Below are 25,380 nucleotides of genomic sequence, written 5' to 3'. Positions count from 1 at the left end.
AAGGAGCACCCAGTTAGCCCTCTTTTCTCCAGTCACCTGTTCTTCAAGTCTATCTCATAATTCATTGAAATAGCTGAAATAGAGCTGAGAGAACAACTAGTTTGAATTTTAGTATTAGCCATGTACACACTACCAAAATTTTATTCTTCAAGTGTCACTCTTCACCTTGGCCAACCAATTAAAAAACTTTTTAAAACTTAGGTAAAGCCCACAGCAGTTATTTTTATTAGACATCATACTTGTTTCCTTCACACCACTTTCTATCCTAGTTTTTATTGCATTCAGCACAGGCAAGCATCTTATCTCACGGCTGGTTTTTCAAGACACTTGAGCCTTTCTTATAAACCACTGCCCTGGTGTAGTCACGGTGATCCATGGTAAACATGGTAATATGTTTCTGAATGTCCTTTGTACAAAGTGATCATTTGCTTCCAGGATTTTAGGTGGTGGTGGAAGTACGTGTCATTGGTGAAAGCCTCTCCAAGCAGTAGCAGACATAGGAACTCTTAAGTGCTCCTTTGCAGTGCTGTATAGATAGTGTATTTTTTTAGTGTGCTGTTCTTAATCATTCATATGTTTACCATACTTCTCATTTTAGGTCCATGTGCTAACTTTCACTGTTTACATGTTGCTGCAAAACCTCACCAACAAGCTCCAAGTTGGGGATTTAGATTCTTGTTTGGATATAATGATTGAGGTAAGATTTACAAAGGAATTCCAGTTTTTTCTTACGTAGCAAAAGATGCAAAAAGTTGACAAAATAAGAAATAATAGTAGTTATAAAAATGAAAACAACATACTCTTATCTTTTAGATTGGTAAAGCTTTAAAAAACTAAGGCTCAAAGGAAATGAGCACTCTGCCAGTGCTAATAAATTATAAAATGGTGTAATCTGTCTGGAAAGAAAGTTGATATTTTGTATCAAGAGCTTTTTTTTTTTTAAGATTTATTTATTTATTTGAAAGGCAGAGTTACAGAGAGACAGAGGCAGAGAGAGAGAGAGAGAGGTCTCCCATCTGCTGGTTTACTCCCCAAATGGCTGCAACTGTTGGAGCTTGGCTGATCCAAAGCCAGGAGCCTGGAGCTTCTGGGTCTCCCACATGGGTACAGGGACCCAAGCACTTGGGCCATCTTCTGCTTTAGCAGGCCATAGCAGAGAGCTGGATTGGAAGTGGAGCAGCCAGGACTTAAACTAGTACCTATATGAGATGCCGGCACTGCAGATGGCAGCTTTACCTGCTATGCCACAGCGTCAGCCCCAAGAGCTTTTGAAATAAGCAAAAATGTTTAAGTCTCTTCCAAGAGTCTGTTAAAGGAATAATCAGAGATGTGGTATGGGATTTAGGTAAAAATGTGTTCCCCTGAGCTCTATTTAGAAGAGTGAAAAATTGGTGATCAACTTTTTAAATTGGGTAATGTGATAATTGGAGGGATTGATTAGGAGGAGAATAATTTTTCCACATAACCTTTTGCTAAATTTATTAAAAAGAAACCTACACGCTAGTATTTTGTATCTTGATATTAATATTTACATTACTTTTGATAATTAAGTTGCAAGTAGAATTTCTTGAGGGGAAATTAAGCTACTCTTTGGTATTATCCAAAAAGAATCTGCTGTGCAGTTATGCAATTTTATATGTATGAGGGGATTTGAAAAGTCTCACAGCATAGCAGGTTAAGCTGCTGCCACTTGGGACAACCATATCCAGTGTTGGTGTGCTTACTTTGGGTCGCAGCAACCCCACTTCTAATACAACTTTCCACTAATGCACACCCTCAGAGTCACCAGACAGTGGTCCAAGTCCTTGGGTCCCTTCCACTCACAAGAAAGACTTGAATGGAATTCCTACCTCCTGGCTTCACTCTGGCCCAGCCCCAGCTGTTGCAGGCATTTGGGGAGTGATCCAGCAGATGGAAGATGTCTCTTTGTCACTCTTTCAAATAAATAAAAATAAAGTTTTTAAAGTTCATGGAAAAATGGAATCAATAAGTAAATTCTGGTGTAAGAAAAGTTTGCAATCTTAGTTTTTTCATAAAACACATTTTCCATGAACTTTTTGTGGACTCCCTCATATGCATAAATTTCAGAAATTTTTTTGCCTGAAAATAAACTTACCTCTTAATTCCATTTTCCATGAACTTTTTGAAGTACTCTCAGGTGTCTATGAAATATTTTTCTTTTGTTTCCCATTAGTATCAACCTTCATTTCTCTATGTGTTTCTTTTCTAGTAGTTAATCCCCAACCTGCATTGAAAACAAGAGAAATTTAATAAAAACTCCTACCATCCCATTTAGTCTAGTCCACCTCACTTTCCATTGATTTGGACATGCCAGTGCTTTTGTCAAAGATTGCCTGTGTTGGCGCATCTTGCTGAGTGTGCATAATGACCATTTGTCTTTGCTTCCCCCAAGATTTTTAACCATGAGTTGTTTGGTGCCGTTGCTGAAGAGAAGGAAGTAAAGCAGATCCTCTCTAAAGTCATGGAGGCACGGAGAAGCAAGAGTTACGATTCCTATGAAATCCTGGGAAAGTTCGTAGGAAAAGATCAAGTTACAAAGCTCATTCTTCCATTAAAAGAGGTAAGGACTTGAATGTGATACAGGGAATCTGAACATTAGCAAATCATAAGCTCCTAAAACAAGCTTTGTAGCCAGCCTTCTGTGTATCCAGGCGTTCCACATTGAAAATTTTGGGGAAAAAAATTTATATCTGTGTTGAGCATGTACAGACTTTTTTCTTATCATTCCCTAAATAACACAGTATAACAAATATTTACAGAGCATTTACATTGTATTATGTGTTATGAGTAATCTAGAGATGATTTCAAGTGTTTGAGAGATGTGTGTAGGTTATATAAGGGGACTTCAAAAATTTTGTGAGAAATGCAGTGAGAAGACAGTGTGAATTTTCCATGCCCTCTTGTATGAAACTACTGCATCATTTTTCTATAACAGACTTGAGCAACTACTGAGTTTTTTGGTGTCCACAAGGCTCTTGAATCCAAATCCTGACAGATACCAAGGGACTAGCAGTACTGATCGCCCGTGATTTTCTTTGATGCTAAGGCCACCAGTACCAGATGGCCACTAAGTGGCAGACCTGAGTCAGATTCTTTAATGTAAGAGTCTTAGTGCCTGATGTGAACCAGCAGATGTGCAAGGAAAGGCAATAAAAACCTAAGTACCTGTGGAAGCTATAGCTGGATCAAGTTAGTACCTAAGAACCTAGCCATTGGGATCACACTACTGCTCCCAGATGGCCAAGAGGACATTTATTGAATATATATATGATGTTCCAAACAGTGATATATTGTCTCTTCTCATCTGCACAACTATCCAACGAGGTCGATGATACCTGAATTTTACAGATGAGGCTTAGGATTAGGATTTAGCTCCAGATCCTTAGCTTACAGCCTTTCCACTGTTTAATTCTGCTTTATAGAGAGCAGGGACTATCATTTACCCACCTTCCTATCATTTTCTGTGCCTCTTGCAGGGGCAGACACTCAATAAATGATATTAATTCTTTTTATACAATTCTGTGTACTAAAACGAGTTAAAAAACACCATTCCTTCCTTTAAATTATTTTATCGTTTTTCATTTTTATTTGAAAGGCAGAGAGAAAGATCTTCCATCTAATGGTTCACTCTCAAATGCCCACAATAACCAGAGCTAGCCAGTAGCCCAGAACTCAGGCCTGGTCTCCCACATGAATGACAGGAATCCATGTACTTGAGCCATCACCTGCCTCCCAGAGTGTGTATCAGGAAGCTGAAACTGGAAGCAGAGCCAGGCACTCCGATAAGGGATGTGAGCATCCCTAACTGTTGTACCAAACACCCACCCCATAAGCACTATTCTAATGATGTGAATTACTCTGAGTTCAAATGTTTTTAACTGCTAGACAAACTCTCTAGTTGTTCTGAGAATGAATTCAGTTTTATCTGAGCCTGATCTAGGAAATGTTAGGTGTATTTTGAGCATGAAAAACAGCTACCAGAACAACACACATATATTTGTATATTATGGAATCTCTAAGGTAATGAAAATTATTAATACTATGTCTGATGCAGTGTAATCATTGTGAAGTGCCGATTGTCTTGCTGAGGTTGATGATCCTGAATTCCCTTTAAGTTCCTCTGATTTGGCCCAAAGCTAATAGCAAACCCTGATGTTTAGCCATTGCAGCACTTCATCCAAGTCACCTCATTTAATACTCTAGGAGGCTTGATGTCTGAGAAGCCTTGCTTCAGGTCTGGGCTGTGTGTCCTGAGGTCCCACGGACAGGGTGCAGGGAGAGAGTGAGAGGAGCACAGAGCCACAGTGCTCACTTCCTGTCTCAAGGCTGAGGTTATGGGTCACTTACTTTATATGTTTTATCTGTATTTGAAAATTTCATGAAGAATGGACTTTTTTAAATTAGAAAAAAACACATTTATTGGAAAGCACAAACATTTATTACATATGTTATGAAAGAAAACTGCCAGTAAAACAAATCAAAATGCATTCTGTGTTCCATCACCATAATGCTTCTCTTTGCCTTTAGATCTTACAAAATACCACGAGCTTAAAACTGGCCCGCAAAGTTCATGAAACCTTACGCCGAATCATAGCAGGATTGATTGTAAATCAGGAAATGACGGCAGAAGCTATTCTATTGCTCAGTTACGGTTTGGTCAGTGAAAATCTTCCCCTGTTAACAGAGAAAGAAAAGTAAGTTTGGGGCAAAAGAAAGAAAACCTAAACTGCCTTTAGGTGCTTATTTCTGATTTACTTATTTATTTTATTTTCTTACTTCCTCTTAAGTGAGTTAATTTAGTCATTTGCTTTAGGTTAAAAATTATGTTCATCTGAGTTACAAGGTGGTACTATTTTGTGGTATGATACATTTTTTTTCAAAGATTTATTTATTTATTTATTTGAAAGAGTTACACAGAGAGAGGAGAGGCAGATAGAGAGAAGTGGTCTTCCATCCAATGGTTCACTCCCCAATTGGCTGCAATGGTCAGAACTGTGCTGATCCAAAGCCAGGAGCCAGGAGCTTTTACCAGATCTCCCACACGGATACAGGGGCCCGCAATGGCTGAAGCTGCGCCAATCCGAAGCCAGGAGCCAGGAGCTTCTTCCAGGTCTCCGACGCAGGTGCAGGGGCCCAAGCTCTTGGGCCATCTTCTACTGCTTTCCCATGCCAAAGCAGAGAGCTAGATCGGAAGTGGAGCAGCTGGTTCTTGAACCGGTGCCCATATGGGCTGCCAGCGCTTCAGGCCAGGGCGTTAACTCACTGCACCATAGTGCTGGCCCTGGTATGATACGTTTTAACATGAGATTGTCTCTCTTATGAATGAAGTAGTTGTGACAGCAGCCAATTTGGGTATTTTTCTTTTACCATCTGTTTTTTAAAAGATTTATTTATTTTAGGAGAGAGAGAAAGAAATTGATCTTTCATCTACTGGTTCACTTCCCAGATGGTGGCAACAGCCAGGGCTGGGCCAGGCTGAAGCCTGGAGCCAGGAGCTTCATCCGGATCTCCCATGTGGGTGACAGGGTCCAGACACTTGGGCCATCTTCCACTGCTTTTCCCAGGCCATTAGCAGGAAGCTGGATTGGAAGTGGAGCAGCTGGGACACAAACCAGCGCCCAAATGGGATGCTGATGTTACAGGCGATGGCTTTACACTCTACACCACAACACCGTCCCCTTCTCTTACCATTTTTACTTTTAGGATAGACTTTAAATATATATCTCTTATTCTAATTAAACAGAGATTTAGACCTTGAAGAGTTTTAAATACCTTAAGTATTAGTAAACTTCCTTTGGATTTTGCTTCAGTGTTCTAAAAGAGACTTCTTAATATTTGTTTTCAGAAAGCAGACAAAGGGAATGTCTTGTTCATCTTAGTTTAGATGTAGGTCTTTCAATCTGACATCTGTTTTTGTATGTTAATCTAGTAACCTCGATCACCAACTTAATAATCTCTCTGTGCCTTGTGGTTAAGGAGGGTTAAGCAGCACGTGAAGAAGTGCTGGGCTCCTGTCACCATGCAGAGCCACCGTAGCTTCTTGAAATTCAGCTGACAGTGTTCTTCCTGCTATTTTCATTCCATTGTGATTGACAGAAATCCAGCACCCCCTGCACCAGATCCACGCCTGCCACCCCAGAGCTGCCTTCTGCTTCCACCGACTCCGGTTCGAGGTGGACCAAAAGCTGTTGTGAGCAGGAAAACCAACATGCACATATTTATTGAGTCTGGGCTTCGGGTAAGAATTAGCATTAAAGAGATCTGCTGCCTTCCGGGACTGTGTACCTTTTAGTCCTCTGTGGAATTAACCAGTAATGCACATTTCCACTGGAAATGCCTTATTTTTAAGATTTATTTTGTTTATTTGAAAGAGTTACAGAGAGGCAGAGTCAGAGAGAGAGGGAAAGAAGTCTTCAATGCATTGGTTCACTGCCCAGATGGCCACAATGGCTGCACTGATCTGAAGCCAGGAGCCAGGAGTTTCTTCCAGGTCTCCCATGCAGGTGCAGGAGCCTATGGACTTGGGCCATCTTCTGCTTTCCCAGGCCATAGCAGAGAGATGGATTGGCATTGGAATAACCAGGACTCAAACCAGCGCCCATATGGGATGCTGGCCCTTCAGGCGACGGCTTTACCTGCTACGTCACAGCACTGGCCCCTAGAATTGTTTTAAAGGTTCATTGGTCCATTTACTATGTATCTCTTCCAGTGCTTAACTCTCTTGGAATTAATGATTCTGATACAGTATTTGTTAGGATTTCTGTACTGCCTTGCTCAGGAGGCTCCCTAAAAGACTGAGTATTTTTAAAAGATGGGAAGCTTTTCAAAACGCAAATATGATGGTTTTATGTCCTCTGGCTCCTGTTTTCCCTAGGAGAGATCCCAGCCCTTCCTTTGGACAGCAGGGTCTATCTAGCCCCACATTGTGCCCCTGCAACACACCGTGTAGCCAGCTGGCTGCCCTTCAGTTCTGCAAAGTTATCATACACTTCCCTACCCCAGGACCTCCCCACCACTCTTCCCAAAAGCACCCAGCATTTACACTTAGTTGTTTCTTTTTTTTTTTTTTTTAAGATTTATTTATTTATTTGAAAGTCAGAGTTAAAGAGAAGCAGAGGCAGAGAGAGAGCGAGCAAGTGATCCTCCATCCGCTGGTTCACTCCCGAATGGCCACAACAGCTGGAGCTGGGCCAGTCCGAAGCCAAGAGCCAGGAGCTTCTTCCAGGTTTCCCACATGGGTGCAGGGGCCCAAGGACTTAGGCTATCTTCCACTGCTTTCCCAGGCACAGGAAGATGGATCAGAAGTGGAGCAGCCAGGACTCGAACCAGTGCCCATATGGGATGCCAGCACTTGTAGGCAGTAGCTTTATTCACTACGCCACAGCGCCAGCCCCAGTTGTTTCCTTTGAGTCTGGCTAACTTCTATCAAGACAGTGACCATGTCAATTGGCTGTTCCTGTGTCCTGCTTGTAAGCTGCTGCCTGGGATCATGGTAGACTCTGAGTAAACATTTGGTAAAGGAACTTAGCATCTCAGTCGCCTTCTTGGCTCACCGATAATCCCAGGCAGTTTCTTTTTTAAAGTTTTTGTCATTTTAGATAGAAGCGTTTTAACATTTCTTGTTTATCTCCTAAAATCATTTCACATTTACCTAGTGCATTTGGTCTTATGGGCAACTTCAGTGAAATATCTCTGTCAAACCTTTTAGCTGTTACATCTGAGTCTAAAGACCTCCAAGATCAAGTCTTCGTGTGAACATGCCCTGGAAATGTTGGATCCTTTTGTGGCGCTCCTTATCGACTGCCTGGGTTCCATGGACGTGAAGGTGAGCATCAGTTTCTTCACAAGAGCTGTGTCATGCAGAATACCTAGAACTTACTTCTAAACCTTGTTTCAAGAGGTGTTTGGATTTTTTAAAGGGATTTTCACATGCTGAACCACCACTGTTCCCTACATTAATTATAATCCTGTTTGGATTGCCAGCAACAATTACAAAAGCCTTTCTAGGGATATTAATTATCTCATTTGATCCTCACAACTTTGAGTGTCAGTGGTGTCCCCATGCCAGTAATCATTGTTATCACCATTGTCACTACTCCATGCTATGAATCCTTAAGATGTTATCTCTAATCCTCTCAACAACCCCTGAGACATGCACTGTTTTTTCCTTTCTTTCTTTATTTGGAAGTCAAAATTATATGGGGGGTAGTAGGGGAAAGAGAGAGAGAGAGAGATCTTTTGTCCACTGGTTCACTCCCCAGATAGCTACAGCAGACATCACTGGACCAGCCAAAGTCAGGAACCAAGAGCTTCATCTGGGTCTCCTGCACGTGTGGCAGGGTCCAAACACATGGCCATCTTCAGCTGCTTTCCCCAGACATTAGCATGGAGCTTGATGGGAAATGGAGCAGCCATATGGGAAGCCGGCATTGCAGGTGGTGGCTTTACCTGCCATGCCACAACGCTGACCCCAGGAACACATTCTTAATGTTTCTATTTTATAGATTAGAAAACTAGGGCTAGGACCACGTCATAGATCTAGGATATAAACCAAGTCCATTAGATTCCAAAGACTACACATCTTCCACTTGTCACGTCACCTATTTTACAGATAAAAGTGCTGAGGGGTTAAGTACCATCTCTACAGTCAACAGGTAATCAGTGGCACAGCTAGGATATAAGACCAGGTCTTTCTGACTCCCCTGCTGTTGCCTCTGCAGCTTCATCTAATCCAAGCCAAGGAGGCCATCACAGCAACCAGAGTGGGAGGGGCTACACTGTAGAGAGCTGACTAGGTGATCTCTAAGGCTTGGCCGCAGAGGTTCAGTGATTCTCTATGCAATCACATGGTCCCAGCATACTTTCCCATGTGCTTTGTATAGCAATTAACTATATTAAAATGATGGTTAATGGTTCCCAGGCTTAATTTCTGAGCTACCTACTTCCTAAATGCGGAAGTAGTATCCTTATCTTCACCTTTATAATACCCAGTAGAGTACCTTTTATCAAAATACAAGTTGAGAAAGAATGGATCACATTGAAGGGGCCAGCGCTGTGGTGCAGTGGGTTAATGCCCTGGCCTGAGGTACCAGCATCCCATATGGGCGCCAGTTCTAGTCCTGGCTGCTCCTCTTCCAATCCAGCTCCCTGCTATGCCTGGGAAAGCAGTAAAAGATGGCCCAAGTGCTTGGGCCCCTGCACCCGCATGGGAGACCCAGAAGAGGCTCCTGACCCCTGGCTTTGGATCAGCACAGCTCCGGCCATTGTGGCCAGTTGGGAAGTGAACCATCGGATGGGAGACACTCTCTCTCTCTCTCTCTCTCTCTCTGCTTCTCCTCTCTCTGTGTAACTCTGACTTTGAAATAAATAAATAAATCTTAAAAAAAAAAAAAAAAGAAGAATGGATCACATTGAAGTACCACTCTAGGAAATAGAGAATTCATTTACAATCTAGAATTTAAAAAAAAAAAAATTATAAAATTGGCCCGCCAATCCAATTTGCTTACCCACAGTTTAAAAATCTGGTAAGTGTGCAATTTTTCTTACTTGTTTATGATCTGCCTTACTTGGCTTGTGGATAAGCATTAAGTTCTTCCACACCAGGGAATAAGAAACTTACTACACTTTGGCGATGGTTCTTCCAGAGTGGGCTGTACAAAGCATTTTATGTATTCAAATCAATAACCTGTAGAGTCTGTGCAGCCTCAGCTCCTGAATTGTTGGAATTTGTCACTTCATACATTGATTGTTTTGTCTTTTCAGGTGATCACAGGCGCTTTACAATGCCTAATCTGGGTCTTGAGGTTCCCTCTGCCTTCTATAGAAACCAAAGCAGAAAAGTTGACGAAGCACCTCTTCCTTTTGCTCAAGAACTATGCAAAACTTGGGGCTGCCAAGGGTCAGAATTTCCACCTGGTGGTCAACTGCTTCAAGGTGCGCCATCTTCACTTTGCATTTAGAGAAAGCCAGGACCACAATTAACATCAGAGTTAGTCTTCCCCACTGTCCTTTGTGGCCTGGGCCAAGTTTTCTCCAGGATAATTTGCTAAGGCAGTTGCTATCTTGTGTGGATAGTGTTGCTGTATTAAGTCTTACCTCACTGTATCTGATGCGTAGAATGTGCTGGCTATGACTTCACTGTTTTAACTTGCAGTGTGTGACCATCCTTGTAAAGAAAGTCAAGTCGTACCATATAACTGAAAAACAGCTTCAAGTTCTACTGGCGTACGCTGAGGAGGACATTTATGACACTTCAAGACAAGCTACTGCATTTGGTCTTCTCAAGGTAAAGTATCACCAGAACACTGGCTTTTTTAGTTTCTAAGCCACACATCATATGACAGATTGTTTTTCAGAGGCACAGGAAGCTCCTATCTGCTTGTTCCAAATTCCCTCAAGGGCTAGAGTTGGGCCAGGGCCAAACCTAGGAGCCCGGAACTCAATCCAAATCGCCCAAGAGAGTGGCAGGTACCCAACTACTTGAGCCGTCACTGATGCCTCCCAGAGTCTCCGTTAGCAGGAAGCTAGAAACAGTAACAGAGTCAGGCAGTGAACTCAGGTGGTCCGGTGTGGTACATGGGCATCCTAACCAGCGCCTTAGCTACTTGGCCAAATTCCCACCCCATTTCTTAAAGATTTATTTATTTGTTTGAAAGGCAGAATTACAAAGAGGCAGAGGCAAAGAGAGAGAGAAGTCTTCCATCTGCAGGTTCACTCCCCAAATGGCTGGAGCTACGCTGATCTGAAGCCAGGACCCTGGAGCTTCTTCTGGATCTCCCACGCAGGTTCAGGGGCCCAAGGACTTGGGCCATCTTCTGCTGCTTTCCCAGGCCATAGCAGAGAGCTGGATGGGAAGTGGAGCAGCCAGGACTCGAACTGGTACCCATATGGGATGCCAGCACTGCAGGCAGCAGCTTTACCCACTTTGCCACAGTACCGCCCCCCATTTTTTCTTTTTTATTTATTTATTTACTTGAGAGAATCACACACATAGATATATCAGTGTTTTTGTTTGTTTTTGCTTTCTGGGGTTATGTTTTTGTTTTTTAGATTTATTTATTTATTTGAAAGGTAGAGTTACAGAGACAAAGAAGGGGAGACAGAGAGATCTTCCATCTACTGAGTCACTCCTCAAATGGCCACAACAGCCAGGGTTGTGCCAGACAGAAGCCAGGAATTTTTTTCAGGTCTCCCACATGGGTGCCAAGGCCCCAGGACTTGGGCCATCCTCTGCTACTTTCCCAGGCCCATTAGCAAGGAGTTGGATTGGAAGTGGAGCTGCCGGGACTTCTTGGGGTTTTGATTTTGAACTGCTGCCCACATGGGATGCCGGCACTGCAGGCCATGGCTTAACCAACTCACCACAGAGCCAGCCCCGGTTTCTTTGTTTTTAAGATTAAATAGCTGGCCAGCGCCGCAGCTCACTAGGCTAATCCTCCTCCTATGGCGCTGGCACCCCGGGTTCTAGTCCCAGTTGGGGCACCGGTTCTATCCCAGTTGCTCCTCTTCCAGTCCAGCTCTCTGCTGTGGCCTGGGAGTGCAGTGGAAGATGGCCCAAGTGCTTGGGCCCTGCACCCGCATGGGAGACCAGTTGGAAGCACCTGGCTCCTGGCTTCAGATTGGCACAGCGCGCCGGCCGTAGTGGCCATTTGGGGGATGAACCAACGGAAGGAAGACCTTTCTCTGTCTGTCTCTCACCGTCTAACTCTGCCTGTCAAAAAAAAAAAAAAAGATTAAATAGCTGTATATTTCTGAAATTAAGTAATAAAATAAGTGATATTGCTCTAACATCAAGGCAGCTGAACTTTCATGTATTCTAAAACACATGAAATGAGTACATCTTTTTCTTTTATGTTTTAGGCTATTTTATCAAGAAAGTTGTTGGTCCCAGAGATTGATGATGTCATGCGGAAAGTATCCAAGTTGGCTATTTCTGCACAAAGCGAACCTGCCAGAGTCCAGTGCAGACAGGTTTGTACAGAGAGCCTGGTCGGACCACAGCAGGGCCAGAGTCCTGCCTTGTCTGCTCAACTTTTGATTAGAGAAGTCAACATGGGATAAATTCTGAAGAGCTCTTGGGGTCATGTGGGTGCTTTGTTGTAAAACTCAGGCACCTTAGTTCAGGAGATCAGAGAAGGTTTTCCTGAGGATTGACAATAGCTCGGCCAAAATGTGAAGGAAGAACATGGCTTAGCCATCCAGGTGGAGGGGCAGGCAGGAGGCACTGTGGAAGGTGAGGCTTGCAGTGCATAGGAACTTAGCTTTCCTGGGGAGCTAAATGAAGGGGAGTGAGGTGAGAGAGGGGAGCAGTCTGAACTTGGCATTGCAGGTGTAATTGGGCTGCTGAGGAGGCCAGGGTGGAAGGGAGCAAGCGAGCCTTCAGGGAAAAAACTGCTTGACTGCCATTAGGAAGAAAGAGGGTTAGCTGCTACTCCACAGGTTATGGCCCCCTCCGCTCGTGAGTTCCTTCAAAGGAAACGGTGTCCTCGTTGGATTCCTAAGTTGGAGGAGGAGCAGACCTTGGAAAGTTTGATGATGTGCTTTACTTCTCATAGTTTATTAATAAAGAGGAGGATGATAATGGCTTGAAAATGAAGGCTTTGGACACAGATGAATTACAATATTCTGGCCTTGTCACATGAGCAAGATATTTAACCTCTCTGTGCCAATTTCATTCTCTCACTATTTAATTTAATAAGATAGTATCAGCTACTTCCTAAGGGGATGATAAGAATTAACCAAGAAATGGTAACATAGTGCTTAGTGCATAGAAGAGATTTAATAAATGCATTAGCTATTTTCATTACTATTGATTATATAATCACCATATTCTAACAGTTACTCAGGGGGAGAAATGGGGTTGAACTGTAGTCCATACTAGTCCACCCCATCACCTGTCAGAGAGAGATAAACTTCAACATGACAGTGAGAGAGCTTTGACTGACTTTCCAGTGGTGGGCCAGGACTTGGCTCAGTGGGACATGTAGAGGAGGACCCATCATGTTGACTTCACAGGCAGACTTAGCTGGTGTCCATTGAAAAGCCTGATGTATGACTCTTTTGAAAGATTTTTGTAAAATACTGGTGTGTCCCAGAAAGCAACTTAGAAAACAGAAATCCTAGAGAAAGGAGACCCAAATAATCATCTGTGTGACTTTTGTTCCTAGGTTTTTCTGAAATACATTCTTGACTATCCTCTGGGAGACAAATTGAGACCCAACTTGGACTTCTTGCTTGCTCAACTGAAGTAAGCATAAGCCATTAACTATACAGGGCAAGGGTATTGTTTCTTCTTTCCCTTTAATAGGGCAGCTGTCGGGAAAAGGATAGACCCTGAACATAGAGGCACAGTCTCTAGGGATATTGTGAATGACTCGGGCTTGATTATCATGCATTGTGCTGGGCTTCATATGTGAGTTCTTGTGTGTTCTTATTTATATATGAGTGCTGTGGGTTGCTTTTTAATCCATCTAGTCTGACCATTGATTGTCATTCAATCCATGTAGTAGCATGTTGAAAATTTAACAAAATGGCATTTAAAACTGTGCAGTAGCTTGATGGAAACACACAAGGATTAAAATTAAGGAAATAAAAGTAGTTTTCATTTTTTATGCAATAAACTGACACATTGACCCATTATTTTTAAATTCTTAAAATAATTATTAGTTAATCTTAGAAATCCTAACATATCCCTCTGATGTTCTTGCCCTAGTTATGAACACGAGACCGGGAGAGAGTCCACCTTGGAGATGATCGCCTATCTCTTTGAGACATTCCCTCAGGTACCGTGACTCACACTGCCAGACTGCTCACCTGTGCTGCCCCGGAGGCCAGGAAGTCCTCCATGCCCCCTTGTCAGAGCATCTGTGGGAACTCCCCCAAGTGTGGTCGTAAATACCTCTGTTCTTTCAGGGACTTCTTCACGAGAACTGTGGAGTGTTCTTTATTCCTCTTTGTCTAATGGTGGTGAATGATGACTCTGCCATGTGCAAAAAGATGGCATCCATGACCATCAAATCCTTACTCAGTAAAATCAGCCTTGAGAAAAAAGATTGGCTATTTGAAATGGTCACCTCCTGGTTTGGAGCAAAAAAGGTAAGCAGTGTTTTTCTTCATAGTTCAGTGTCAAGACTTGGCTTTTGGTGTTCATACTTTAAATAAGAAGATATATCATACATTGTTGCATTAATTTATCCCAGATAAGTTTATTTAAAGTTTTAGGAAGTGTAAGAAGTTATAGAAAGTAACATAAAAATCACCTGTGTTCCTATTGGTGGATAACTTTATTTCCAATTTGCTTCTTTTGTTTCTGAGACATAATTTGTGTCATTCTGTCTACTTGCTGACTCTGTGTCCACCATCAGTAGCCCATCTGTGTAGACCATAAACAATCTGTTTCTTCCATTGTGATTATTTGTTGCATATCCACAAAATTTAAGAGTAAAATGAGACTTCTTTTTAAATTAAAATGGGAAAAACATGTATTAAAGTACTCAGTAGATAATAATAAAAAATCACATACAAACATTATTCTTGGGTGGGAAGATTTCTTCACATTTTTACGTCGATCATCAAAGCTCCATATATTATTGATTTTTGACATCAGAAAAGTTTCATTATCCCTGAATGGTAATAAAATATCTACCTCCATTTAACAATTTTCAGAATGGCCTCGCAACCTGTGCTAACACTGTCTTGTGATGGTTTATTTTTGATAGAGTCTGAATAGACAGCTTGCTGCCTTAATCTGTGGTGTGTTTGTGGAAAGTGAAGGTGTTGATTTTGAGAGAAGGCTTAAAACTGTCCTTCCTGTGATTGAAAGGGAAATTAATCCTGAGAACTTTCAAGATGTAAGTACTTCTCTAGAGAATAGAACTTCTACTGATTTTTATTGTTTTACTTAAGATGGTATAGCTAATAGCATATTACTGTGTTCAAAAATTGTTCTTTATTGGTAAAAGCAAAAATTCATTATAATTGAAACTTCTCCTAAAAACCAACATCCCATATGGAATGCTTCAGTTTGAGTCCTGGTCTACTTCTGACCCAGCTTTCTGCTAATGCACACACTGGGAGGCAGCATATGACGGCTGTAGTACCTGGGTTCCTGACAGCCATGTGGGAGACCCAGAAGGAGTTCCAGGCTCCTGGCTTCAGTCTGGTCCAGCCCTAGCAATTGTGGGCATTTGAGAGCGAATCACAGGTAGAAAATCTTTCTGTCTGTGTCTCTGTCATTCTACATTTAAAAGAAATATAAATAAAAATACATTTTAAATAAACATAAATAAAAATGAGAGTTAAAGTATTTATTATAATATATGAAAATCAAAAGTTCTCCCTGGGCAGTTTTACCTCCCAAAGGACAGTTGGCAGTATTTGGAGACTTTTTAAAATTGTTACATTGAATTTTTTAAAATTATTTTATCTATTTATTAAAAGGACAGAGAGAGGCAAACAGAGCACTTCCATTTATTCCCTAAATGCTTACAAAAGCTAGCTACTGGACCAGGCCAAAGCAAGAGCCAAGAACAAAATCCAAGTCTCCCACAAAGGTGGCAGGATCCAAATCATTTGAGTCGCCACTGCTGCTTCCCAGGGTGCTTCAGCAAAAGCTGGAATCATGAGCAGAGCTAAGACTAAAACCCAAGCGCTCTGATAAGGCTTGTAGACATCCCAACCAATGTCTTAATTGCTAGGCCAAACACCTAGCCCTCCAGAGACATTTTTGGGTATCACAACTTAGGGGTGGGGGCGCCACTGACATCTACTAGGCAGAGACGCTAGGGATGCTGCTAAGCATCCCACAGTGCATGCAGCAGCCCTCCACTGCCCACCGAAGCATTATCCAATCTAAAATGCCAATGATGCTGAGGTTCAGAAACCCTGGTGTAACTTTACATGCTACAATGAAAATGTCCATCAGATGCTTTCCATTTGTTTCCACCGTTAGTTACATTGATTTACACCCATCTTGCTCTTAGATCATGGAAGAGACCGAAGAGAAAGCCGCAGATCGCCTGCTGTTCAGTTTTCTTACACTGATGAGCAAGCTCATCAAGGAATGTAACATTATTCAGTTTACCAAACCCTCAGAGACTTTGAGTAAAATCTGGAGTAAGTGTTTTCTTTTTATATAAATCTGAAAACAAACACATTAGTTATGATAGAGTTGCTGAGAATAGATTTGGAAACTTAGAATAAGAACACTTGAGAAAAATCTGCAAGGTTCTTTCAGACTGCTTACAGTGAAAATTCTGGAAAAAACCATATGTATTACTCTTTAGGTAATATGAATATATGACTTCATTTATACAAGAAAATATTAATCATTATATAATAAGAGGAAGGGAAAAAGTTCTCAATCCTGCTTACCATTCATGGATAGTTTGTATATACATATTTATTTTTCCTTTTATTTATTTATTCCTCTTTCTTCAAACAGTTTTACTAAAGTATAATTAACAAATAAAAATTATATGTATTTATGGTTCACAGTCATGATTTGATAGATGTACATGGCCTCTGTTTCCAACCAGTCTTTCTTTAATTAGCCACAAGTTTTGTAGAGGCTTCTTAGTTACGTGTAAACTTCATATCCTGTTTGCTGTGCCTAAGTAAGTTTACTACTGTACTAGAACACACTTAGTAGATATCTTTCTTTTTAAAAAAAATTATTTATTAATTTGAAAGAGTTATATACAGAGAGAGGCAAAGAGAGAGGTCTTCCATCTGCTGGTTCACTCTCCAGTTGGCCGCAACAGCCAGAGCTGTGCCAATCCGAAGCCAGAAGCCAGGAGCTTCTTCCGGGTCTCCCATGTGGGTGCAGGGGCCCAAAGACTTGGGCCATCTTCTACTGCTTTTCCTAGGCCATAGCAAAGAGCTGTATAGGAAGTGGAGCAGCTAGAACTCGAACTGGCACCCATATGTGATGCTGGCACTGCAGGCAGCAGCCTTACCCGCTATACCACAGTGCTGGCCCCAAGTAGATATCTTTACTACATAGTACTCATCATGTAAATATGCCTAATTTACTTAAACTTCTATGGCATTCTCTAAAATGTTTAATTTAACATACTCAACTCTAATTGGTCAGAAAAGGGACATCAGAATAAATGCTTGAAGTACCCACCTCTTAAAGAGCCAGAGCTCATGAGCCTATGAGAAATAGTATGGTCACTGGTGACCTCCTCTGCTATGGCTTCACTGAGGCATGGCCAGCCAGATTATGCAGAGGTTTGTGTAGAACAAAAGTTCATGTTCATGAAACGGAACAGCATAATCTAAAACTGAGATATGACAGGGTTAATCTCTCCTGTTCCTCAACACTCACAGTCTAAGACTTTTCACCTCAACTTTCCAAGTGTGGCAGGTAGAGAGTAGCTTGTAGCCTGATGATGAAGAATCAGGAGTGGAACTGGCTCGGCCCTCTCCAGCTTAGCACATTACTCAGCCTCCCTGGAACATTACTTTCCTCTCTGTAAAGTGGAAATGACAGGTCAAACCTCACGGAATTGGTGTGACGTCTAAATGATATAATATATGTAATACACTTGGCCCTGTGTCTGGCACATAGAAAGCCTTCAATAAATAATAGTTTTCCAGACAGCTACTTGGAGCCACAAGCTTCACTAATTATTAGACACAAATGTGTATCTAAATACATATGTATATCAATCATTTCAGAAAATGTGTTAGTGCCACTCTTGAATCTGAAACTAGTCCTTATGGAACTGGTCTGATTTAAGGGTACTTGTATCTCTTCAGTGTCATTTGTCGTGCTAAGAGTTGGTTTCGTAGTTGTTTCCAATGTCTCTATCCCAATTCTACCTCCTTTTGAGCTTCTGGGAAGTAGGAACTATTTTATTTATCTTTGGTTCTCCCTTGAGGCACATAATAGTTATTCAGTGAATGTGTGAGTTAGATTTCCACCAAAGAACCAAAAAAGCTCCTGAGATGTCTGAGAATGCATTTCAATTCCCTTAGGTCATGTTCATTCTCACCTGAGACATCCACACAACTGGGTGTGGCTCACTGCAGCCCAGATTTTTGGATTGCTCTTTGCCTCTTGTCAGCCAGAGGAGCTTGTTCGAAAATGGCATGCCAAAAAGACAAAAAAGAAACACTCAGAACCTGTGGCAATCCAGTTCCTCACAAGTGACCTTGACCAGAAGGTAAGATTTCTGTAAAACCTTTTGTTTCCGTGGTGACCTTTGTGGAATTTCTTTCTGGTTCATGTTAACTATTGTAGGGTTGGCCCTTGGGAGAAAGTCTTCCAGCTAACAACTGTTGGACATGGGAATCAACAGGAGTGTTAGTAATTGGAATGGGGTCACCCCCAAGACTAAGGTTTGCCAAAGATAATTTTTAGATCATAAGTGTAGTCAAACTTAGATTTGCTCATTTCTTGTGACCATCTTCTTTCTTTAGTAGCTTTGGAAAATAATAACCGTCTGTCCTGCTTCCTTCAGAACGTTGTTGGTCACTAAATGAGAATGTGTTCATGAACATGTTAGGAAGGGACCAGTTATATTTGTCTCTGACTTTCTAGAGCCCAGCACAATGTCTGGCTCCCAGAGGGAACTCTAAATACTGAATGAGCTGAGAATGGAAAGGAAGAAATGAGGAAGAAAAACAAGGGAGTGATGCTAAGTGCTCTACTTATAATATAAGGAATTAATATTCCTAGGGTATCTAAAATATTCCATGAGCTGAAATGCTAAGGGAAGGTAGAAAGAAGCAACTTCATCCTTGCTGGTCAAGAATCTTTTTCTTTAGATCTCTGCATTCAAAGCAAAATATAGTATATCAGTTGTGTGATGATTAGTTATTATGGTTAGTTTTTTTTTTTTTTTTAATTTTATTTATTTATTTATTTATTTATTTATTTTTGGGCAGGCAGAGTGGATAGTGAAAGAGAGAGACAGAGAGAAAGGTCTTCCTTTTTGCGTTGGTTCACCCTCCAATGGCCGCTGCCACCGGCTCATCGCACTGATCCGAAGCCAGGCGCCAGGTGCTTCTCCTGGTCTCCCATGCAGGTGCAGGGCCCAAGCACTTGGGCCATCCTCCACTGCCTTCCCGGGCCATAGCAGAGAGCTGGCCTGGAAGAGGGGCAACTGGAATAGAATCCAGTGCCCCAACTGGGACTAGAACCCGGTGTGCCGGCGCCGCAAGGTGGAGGATTAGCCTGTTAAGCCATGGCACCGGCCTTAATTTATTTAATTTTTTTTTTTCTTTGAATGGCAGACAGAGAAAAAGAGAGAGAGAGATCTTGCATTCACTGGTTTATTCCCTAAATGGCCATGATAGCCAGGGCTGGGCCAGGCTGAAGCCAGAAGCCAGGAACTCCATCCAGACCTTGCACTTGGGTGGCAGGGACCCAAGTACTTGGGCCTTCATCCACTGCCTTCTCAAGGCATGTAAGAAGAGGGCTGTATTGGAATTGAGTAGCCAGGACTTGAACCAGGCACTCCAGTATGAGATGCTATCATTGCAACAGGCAGCCTAACACACTGTGCCACAATGCCAGCCCCTATGGTTAGTCTTTTAAAATAATCTTGAACTGTTCTATGTTATGTCTGCCATTGTCTATTTTGTTTTCACAGATGAAAAGTATCTCTCTAGCCTCTTGCCATCAGTTGCATTCCAAGTTCTTAGATCAGTCTCTAGGAGAACAGGTAAGAACTGTGGTCTAACTAGTTTAATAGAAGAGTCTTACTATTAACAGTCTAGGAATAGGCTTACATTTGTTTTTGTTTTGTTTCAACATGTTTTAATGCCTGGAGAATTAGAGTAAATACAGACATACATTCACATTCCTGTTCAGTTATACACATGTATTTAGTCAACTCTTGGGTCTGTTTTGGGATAACTTGACTCCATTTAAAAATCTCCAGTAAAGGGATGCATTGGTAAGCTGACTGATAATCATTTCCTCTTTGCTCTTAGCATATCTGTTCCACATTGTGACTGAAGCTTTGAAGAAAATTAATTGTGTGATTATTTTCTTATTAAACTATAACACTGAATTTCCTCCCTAACCTCTGGAAGTTAAAAACAGTCATATTCATATTACAGTGTGGTATGAGAATTGTCCATACTTAATAAAAATGTAGAAAAATCATTTTATCACTAAAAGTTTTTATGTATTTTGATGTCATAAGATGTAACTATGAGTAAATGTATAGAGAAGAAGGCCTCTAAAAATACGGTGAAAGTAAATTGGGCCCTTTGATTTCTTGCTCTTCTTCTAGAGCAGTTAGGCTAGGAGTTGAACCGACACAGCTCTGGTGTCTGGATGTGAGCAAGGCCCCTGACCATATCCTTCATGAATCATATGAGCAAAATGGAGCAATAAAGATTGACTGATAGGGACAATAGAAATTAGGTCAATGCTATAACTAAAGAGTGACCTTAAGTGGCATGTCATAAACACTGAAATTGCTGTCAGTTTTTACATTGAGGCTACAACATGATTCACTGTGGCAGGATCAAGGAAGGAACTGGGTGGCAAAGGGAGTCAAAGAAATCCTTCCAGGGTAGACAGAGGTCAGGTGATACCAATTTTAACCATAGAGAAGAGATTTACTAATATTAACTCAGCATGAGAAAAATTGGGGATTTTAATTGATCATAGGTCTTAGGGTAAGTGAACAGTGTGAAGTAGCTACCATAGGGCTTGGAAAAGGCCTCCAAACCTCAACTGTATTCATGGAGGCCAAGTGTCCAGAAGAAGGAAATTAAAATTCTGGCACTAACTTGATGGCCAAGCTAGCCTTGGATAGGGTGTGGAGTTCTGACTACATTTGGGGGAACTTTTGACCCACAGCACATCTAGTAGAGCAGCCAGATGATGAAAGAACTCATAACAGGTTTGTCTTCCTCTCACATAAGGGGTGTGAAATACTTACATCTTAGATTTACAGATATCATGGAGTTAGGGACTCAGTAGATCAGTCTTTCATGTTAAGACCAAAATCGGTCCACTCTACTGTTGAACCAACTGGATCAGATGGGATTTGAGAAGAGAAGAGTTCAGTGGTTATGAAGTTGGGCTTGAATTCTAAGGACCTTAGAAACCTGACTGGCCAGTTACTTTTTTGTTTTTATTATTGAGTCATTAATAACTCTGAGCCTTTGTTTTACTCCTGATATTTGTACGTGACAGGAATATTTTAAAGTTGAATTAAAATGTTATATATAAAGCAACTATCAGCATTCAATAAATAGAAATTATTTTTATGTATAATTTTCGAAGGAATTTAATGGAAGTGGGGCTGAAAGCTTGCTTCTATAATAAAAATGGATATTCCAGAAAGAAATTGTTTACTTATTTTGTATGGCCTTAAAGGACAGAACTAGACCAGGTAGATGAAAATTATGTGGAAATAGGTTTGGACACAGTGTTAAGGAAGAACGTAAGTATATTATCAAAATAGTGTAATACCAGTTGGTTTTATTTTTTTAATTCTAAAATACCTAATTTAGCTTACTCTCTAATGAGCCACACTTGTTTCAAAATCACAGTCCAATCCACCTTCCCCCTCCTTTTTTTTAAAGGTTGTTAAGAATTTGTTGTTCGTAGCCAAAGTCTTGTATTTACTGGAACCTGATTCTGGACATAAGCAAGGTGAGGTAAGAGAAGACATGGAAGAACAAGACTGTGGGGCCGCAGAGGCAGGAGAAGAGGACAAAGCATCTGCAGAGAAGGCCGAGGGTGACAGAGAAGAGAGGGAAGAGCCCAGCAAGCCAGCCACGCTGATGTGGCTCATCCAGAAGTTGTCCCGGGTGGCAAAACTGGAAGCTGCTTATTCACCTAGAAACCCCTTAAAGGTATGACGAGGGCACAGGGTGATAGCAATGAGTCATTTTTTAAAAAGTATCTTAGTGGTGTCAGTGATGTCTGAAGTCTGTAGGAAATTTACCTTTTAGAACTAAACTGCAGCAATAATAAAATCTGTCCCAGACAGACAGACATCCCTGCTTCCTAAACTAAGGCTGTGTGTTGGAAAGACTGTGTATTAGAGAAACAGTCCCAGTGAAAGTGATCTCTCCTTCCAGAGAACGTGCATCTTTAAGTTCCTTGGCGCTGTAGCAGTGGATCTTGGGATAGACAAAGTGAAGCCATATCTCCCAATGATCATCGCTCCTTTGTTTCGAGAACTGAATAGCACCTATTCAGAGCAAGGTAACCCTCCTCCTCTGTTCCCCTGGATACTTGCTTCTCTCCTGACTGCTTCCTTCTTTCTGTCCTCCCTCCCTGCCAGAGCTTAAGAAAGGAAACTTGGGAGGTTTCAGGATAATCAGTAGTAAATACATAGGCTTATTTCTATTTCTATTATATTTGACCTCTTTTTTTAAAAGATTTATTTATTTATTTGAAAGGCAGAGTTACAGAGAGGCAGAGGCGAGAAAGAGATCTTCCATCCACTGGTTCACGCCCCAGATGGCCATAACAGCTAGAGCTGTGCTGATCCGGAGCCAGGAGCCAGGATCTTCCTCTGGGTCTCCCATGCTGGTGCAGGGGCCCAAGGACTTGGGCCATCTTCTGCTTTCCCAGGCCATAGCAGAGAGCTGGATTGGAAGTGGAGCAGCCAGGACTCGAACTGCTGTCCATATGGGATGCCAGCACTGCAGGCAGCAGCTTTACTCACTGTGCCACAGTGCTGGCCCCTTGACCTCTTATGTATTCTTCAAGTCTCAAGAGTGAATGTTTCAGTCCTAAAAGGTGCTTTACACTTAAACAGAATACCAAGAAAACTGTACTTTGGGTGGTTCTACCTCATTAGTGCTATGGACAATAATGAACCATAAAATACTACATTCCTACCAATTATAGGGGCCAGCATTGTGGCACAGCAGGTAAACTGCATGTTCCAGTCCTAGTTGTAACACTTCCAATCCAGCATTCTATTAATGCACCTGGGAAAAAGAGCAGAAAATGGCCCAAGTGCTTGGGCCCTGCCACCCATGTGGGAGATCAGGATGGAATTCCTGACTCTTGGCTTTGACCTGGCCCAGATCTGGCTGTTGCAGCCATCTGGGGAGTGCATTAAGCAGATGGGAGATTGATTCTCCCTTTCTCTCTCCTTTCTGTCTCTGTAGCTGCTTTTCAACTGAAAAATATTTTGTATAAAAAGAATGATGACAAAAATATATGCATAGTCATTTTTATATGAAATGTCTTCTAAATATCATTTTAGTATTTCCTCTTTGCCCTTACCTGGTATATTTGATAAATTTCTCTCATGGATCCTAATTGTTGGTTTGAAGATTGATTATTTATTTGAAAGGCTTACAGAGACAAAGGGAGAGACAGAATCTTCCATCCACCAGTTCACTCCCCAGATGGCCGCAGTGGACAGGCTGAGGCCTGGAGCTTCATCTAGGTCTCCCATGTGAGTGGCAAGGGCCCAAACACTGAGGCCATCGTCTGCTGCTTTTCCCAGGTCGTTAGTAAGGAGCCACATGGAAAGTGAGGCAGCCAGGACTTGAACTGGTGCTCATATGGCATGCCAGCATCCAAGGTGGTGGCTTAACCTGCTGTGGCACAATGCCAGCCCCCTCTCTTTATTATTGATAGGAAAGAAAGAAACTAGAGGTTGAAAAGAAAGGAAGTATAATGGAGGTTTTAAGACTTTAAAAATAAATGAGGGATTGGGTTAAGCTGCCACTTGGGCCACTGGGACATGTGTATCCTATATTAGAATGCTGGTTTGAGTCTTGTCTACTCCACTTCCAGTCCAGCTCCCTCCTAATGTGTCTAGAAAGATGATGGCTCAAGTACTTGAGATTCTGCCACTGACATGGGAGACGCAGATGGAGTTCCAGGCTCCTAACTTCAGCCTGGCCCAGCCCTGGCTGCTGCAAGAATTTGGGGAGTGAACTAGCCTTGCTCTTGCTCTCTCTCCGTCTTCACTGTGCCTGTCAAATAAAAGTTACTGTAGGCAAAGCTGAGTCTGTGACTGTGGATTAGAGAGGCTAGAGAAGCTCTCTTCCTCTCCCCCATCTTCCCAAGGCTGAACAGACTAACAAAGGTAACCCAAAACGTTTCTCTCTGGTTCCCAGATCCCTTTCTTGTCTTCAGAGCCAGGTCCCCAATGGGAAGTAGGCCCTGTGGTCTCGGATCTCATTAGCATCCTCAGCGAGGTCGTGGCTGGCAGTGCGGTGTCCGACACTGACACTACTGCCATCTCTTCCATTGCAGAAACAGAGGCCAGTGTTAGGTTGGTGTTGAATGCTGAATAGTAACAGAATGCCACAGGAGTTTAAATGAGGTGTGTTGTTGCTTGTGTTGATGTTCAGTGTGTCCTGTCTAACATCTGATTATTACTGTGTGATTAGATCCTTTGCTGAAGAATCTGTCCCAGGAAATCATAGACTTACTCAAAAAGCTCGTTGGGCTCGAGAGCTTCTCATTAGCCTTTGCCTCTGTACAAAAACAGGCTAATGAGAAAAGAGCACTCCGGAAAAAGAGGAAGGCTCTGGAGGTAAGCTCGCTGATTGCAAATATGGCAGGTCCACTGGGCTTGATGACCATTTTAACCACGAGTGTTTATGCTTGTGTATCACACCCAGCCAGGGCCTCAGGAACAAAGGTTTGGGAGGTGGGGACAGTATAGCTGGGGCTCCAGATTTTATTTAAGGGTCATATATTGCATTCATGATGTTTAAAGGTGAATAAAATGGCACATTTTCTGTACTTGGATTTTATTTACTGAACTTTTTAAAATAATTACTTTCAAAGTAATGTGAAATTTCTATTTCCTTTTTAAGTTTGTAACCAATCCTGATATTGCTGCCAAGAAAAAGCTGAAGAAACACAAGAATAAAAGTGAAGCAAAGAAGAGAAAGATAGAGTTCCTGCGTCCAGGCTATAAGGCCAAGAGACAGAAAAGCCACAGCCTCAAAGAGTTAGCAATGGTGGAATAGTCTCCTTAGGCTGATATCAGAGCATAAGACGCTCAACTCATCCCAGAGAATGAACTTTCTAGTATATTCTGCTAGTCTAAACTCACAGCAGATTTTATTATTTAAGTTAAACTTTGGCATAGATTGTATATATCTATGTAATATAATCATGCTTTTTTAATTAAAATATTTCATACTATACTGTATCTTCACTGTCTAAAAAGCTTGTGACACTAATGATAGAGTTTAAAACATAATTTTTTAACAAAAAGATACGGATTGAAATAGCAAGTAAAAAACGTAGCAGTTAGGAATAGACCAAAATAAAGGATTTGCAAGAGCTTTATGGAGACTATCAAGGCATTAAGAAAGATCTGTACAAATATAACCATGTTCACGAATAAGATGATGCAGTATCCTGATTCTAGTTCTTCCCAAGTTGGTCCCCTTGAG

The 25,380-nt window shown here is 41.7% G+C and overlaps 1 protein-coding gene across 1 annotated transcript in view; it reads left to right on the top strand.

The window, feature by feature from the left end:
- UTP20 (UTP20 small subunit processome component) overlaps positions 1-25,145 on the top strand; it is a 109,674-nt gene extending 84,529 nt beyond the window's left edge. Inside the window, exons 44-62 of the mRNA XM_062203055.1 lie at positions 599-697; positions 2,414-2,581; positions 4,549-4,715; positions 6,118-6,259; positions 7,730-7,846; positions 9,784-9,954; positions 10,175-10,306; positions 11,881-11,991; positions 13,188-13,267; positions 13,733-13,802; positions 13,933-14,115; positions 14,739-14,870; positions 16,002-16,134; positions 18,004-18,191; positions 19,623-19,694; positions 21,577-21,849; positions 22,078-22,204; positions 24,361-24,506; positions 24,793-25,145. Of these exons, the coding sequence (XP_062059039.1) occupies positions 599-697; positions 2,414-2,581; positions 4,549-4,715; positions 6,118-6,259; positions 7,730-7,846; positions 9,784-9,954; positions 10,175-10,306; positions 11,881-11,991; positions 13,188-13,267; positions 13,733-13,802; positions 13,933-14,115; positions 14,739-14,870; positions 16,002-16,134; positions 18,004-18,191; positions 19,623-19,694; positions 21,577-21,849; positions 22,078-22,204; positions 24,361-24,506; positions 24,793-24,948 (2,667 nt within the window). The 3' untranslated portion in view covers positions 24,949-25,145. The remainder of the gene's footprint in view (positions 1-598; positions 698-2,413; positions 2,582-4,548; positions 4,716-6,117; positions 6,260-7,729; positions 7,847-9,783; positions 9,955-10,174; positions 10,307-11,880; positions 11,992-13,187; positions 13,268-13,732; positions 13,803-13,932; positions 14,116-14,738; positions 14,871-16,001; positions 16,135-18,003; positions 18,192-19,622; positions 19,695-21,576; positions 21,850-22,077; positions 22,205-24,360; positions 24,507-24,792) is intronic.
- The last annotated feature ends 235 nt before the right edge of the window (positions 25,146-25,380 follow it).

This window comes from Lepus europaeus, chromosome 10 (assembly GCF_033115175.1).
Source record: "Lepus europaeus isolate LE1 chromosome 10, mLepTim1.pri, whole genome shotgun sequence".
Lineage (NCBI taxonomy): Eukaryota > Metazoa > Chordata > Mammalia > Lagomorpha > Leporidae > Lepus > Lepus europaeus.
This window is presented reverse-complemented; position numbering and strand designations above follow the sequence as displayed.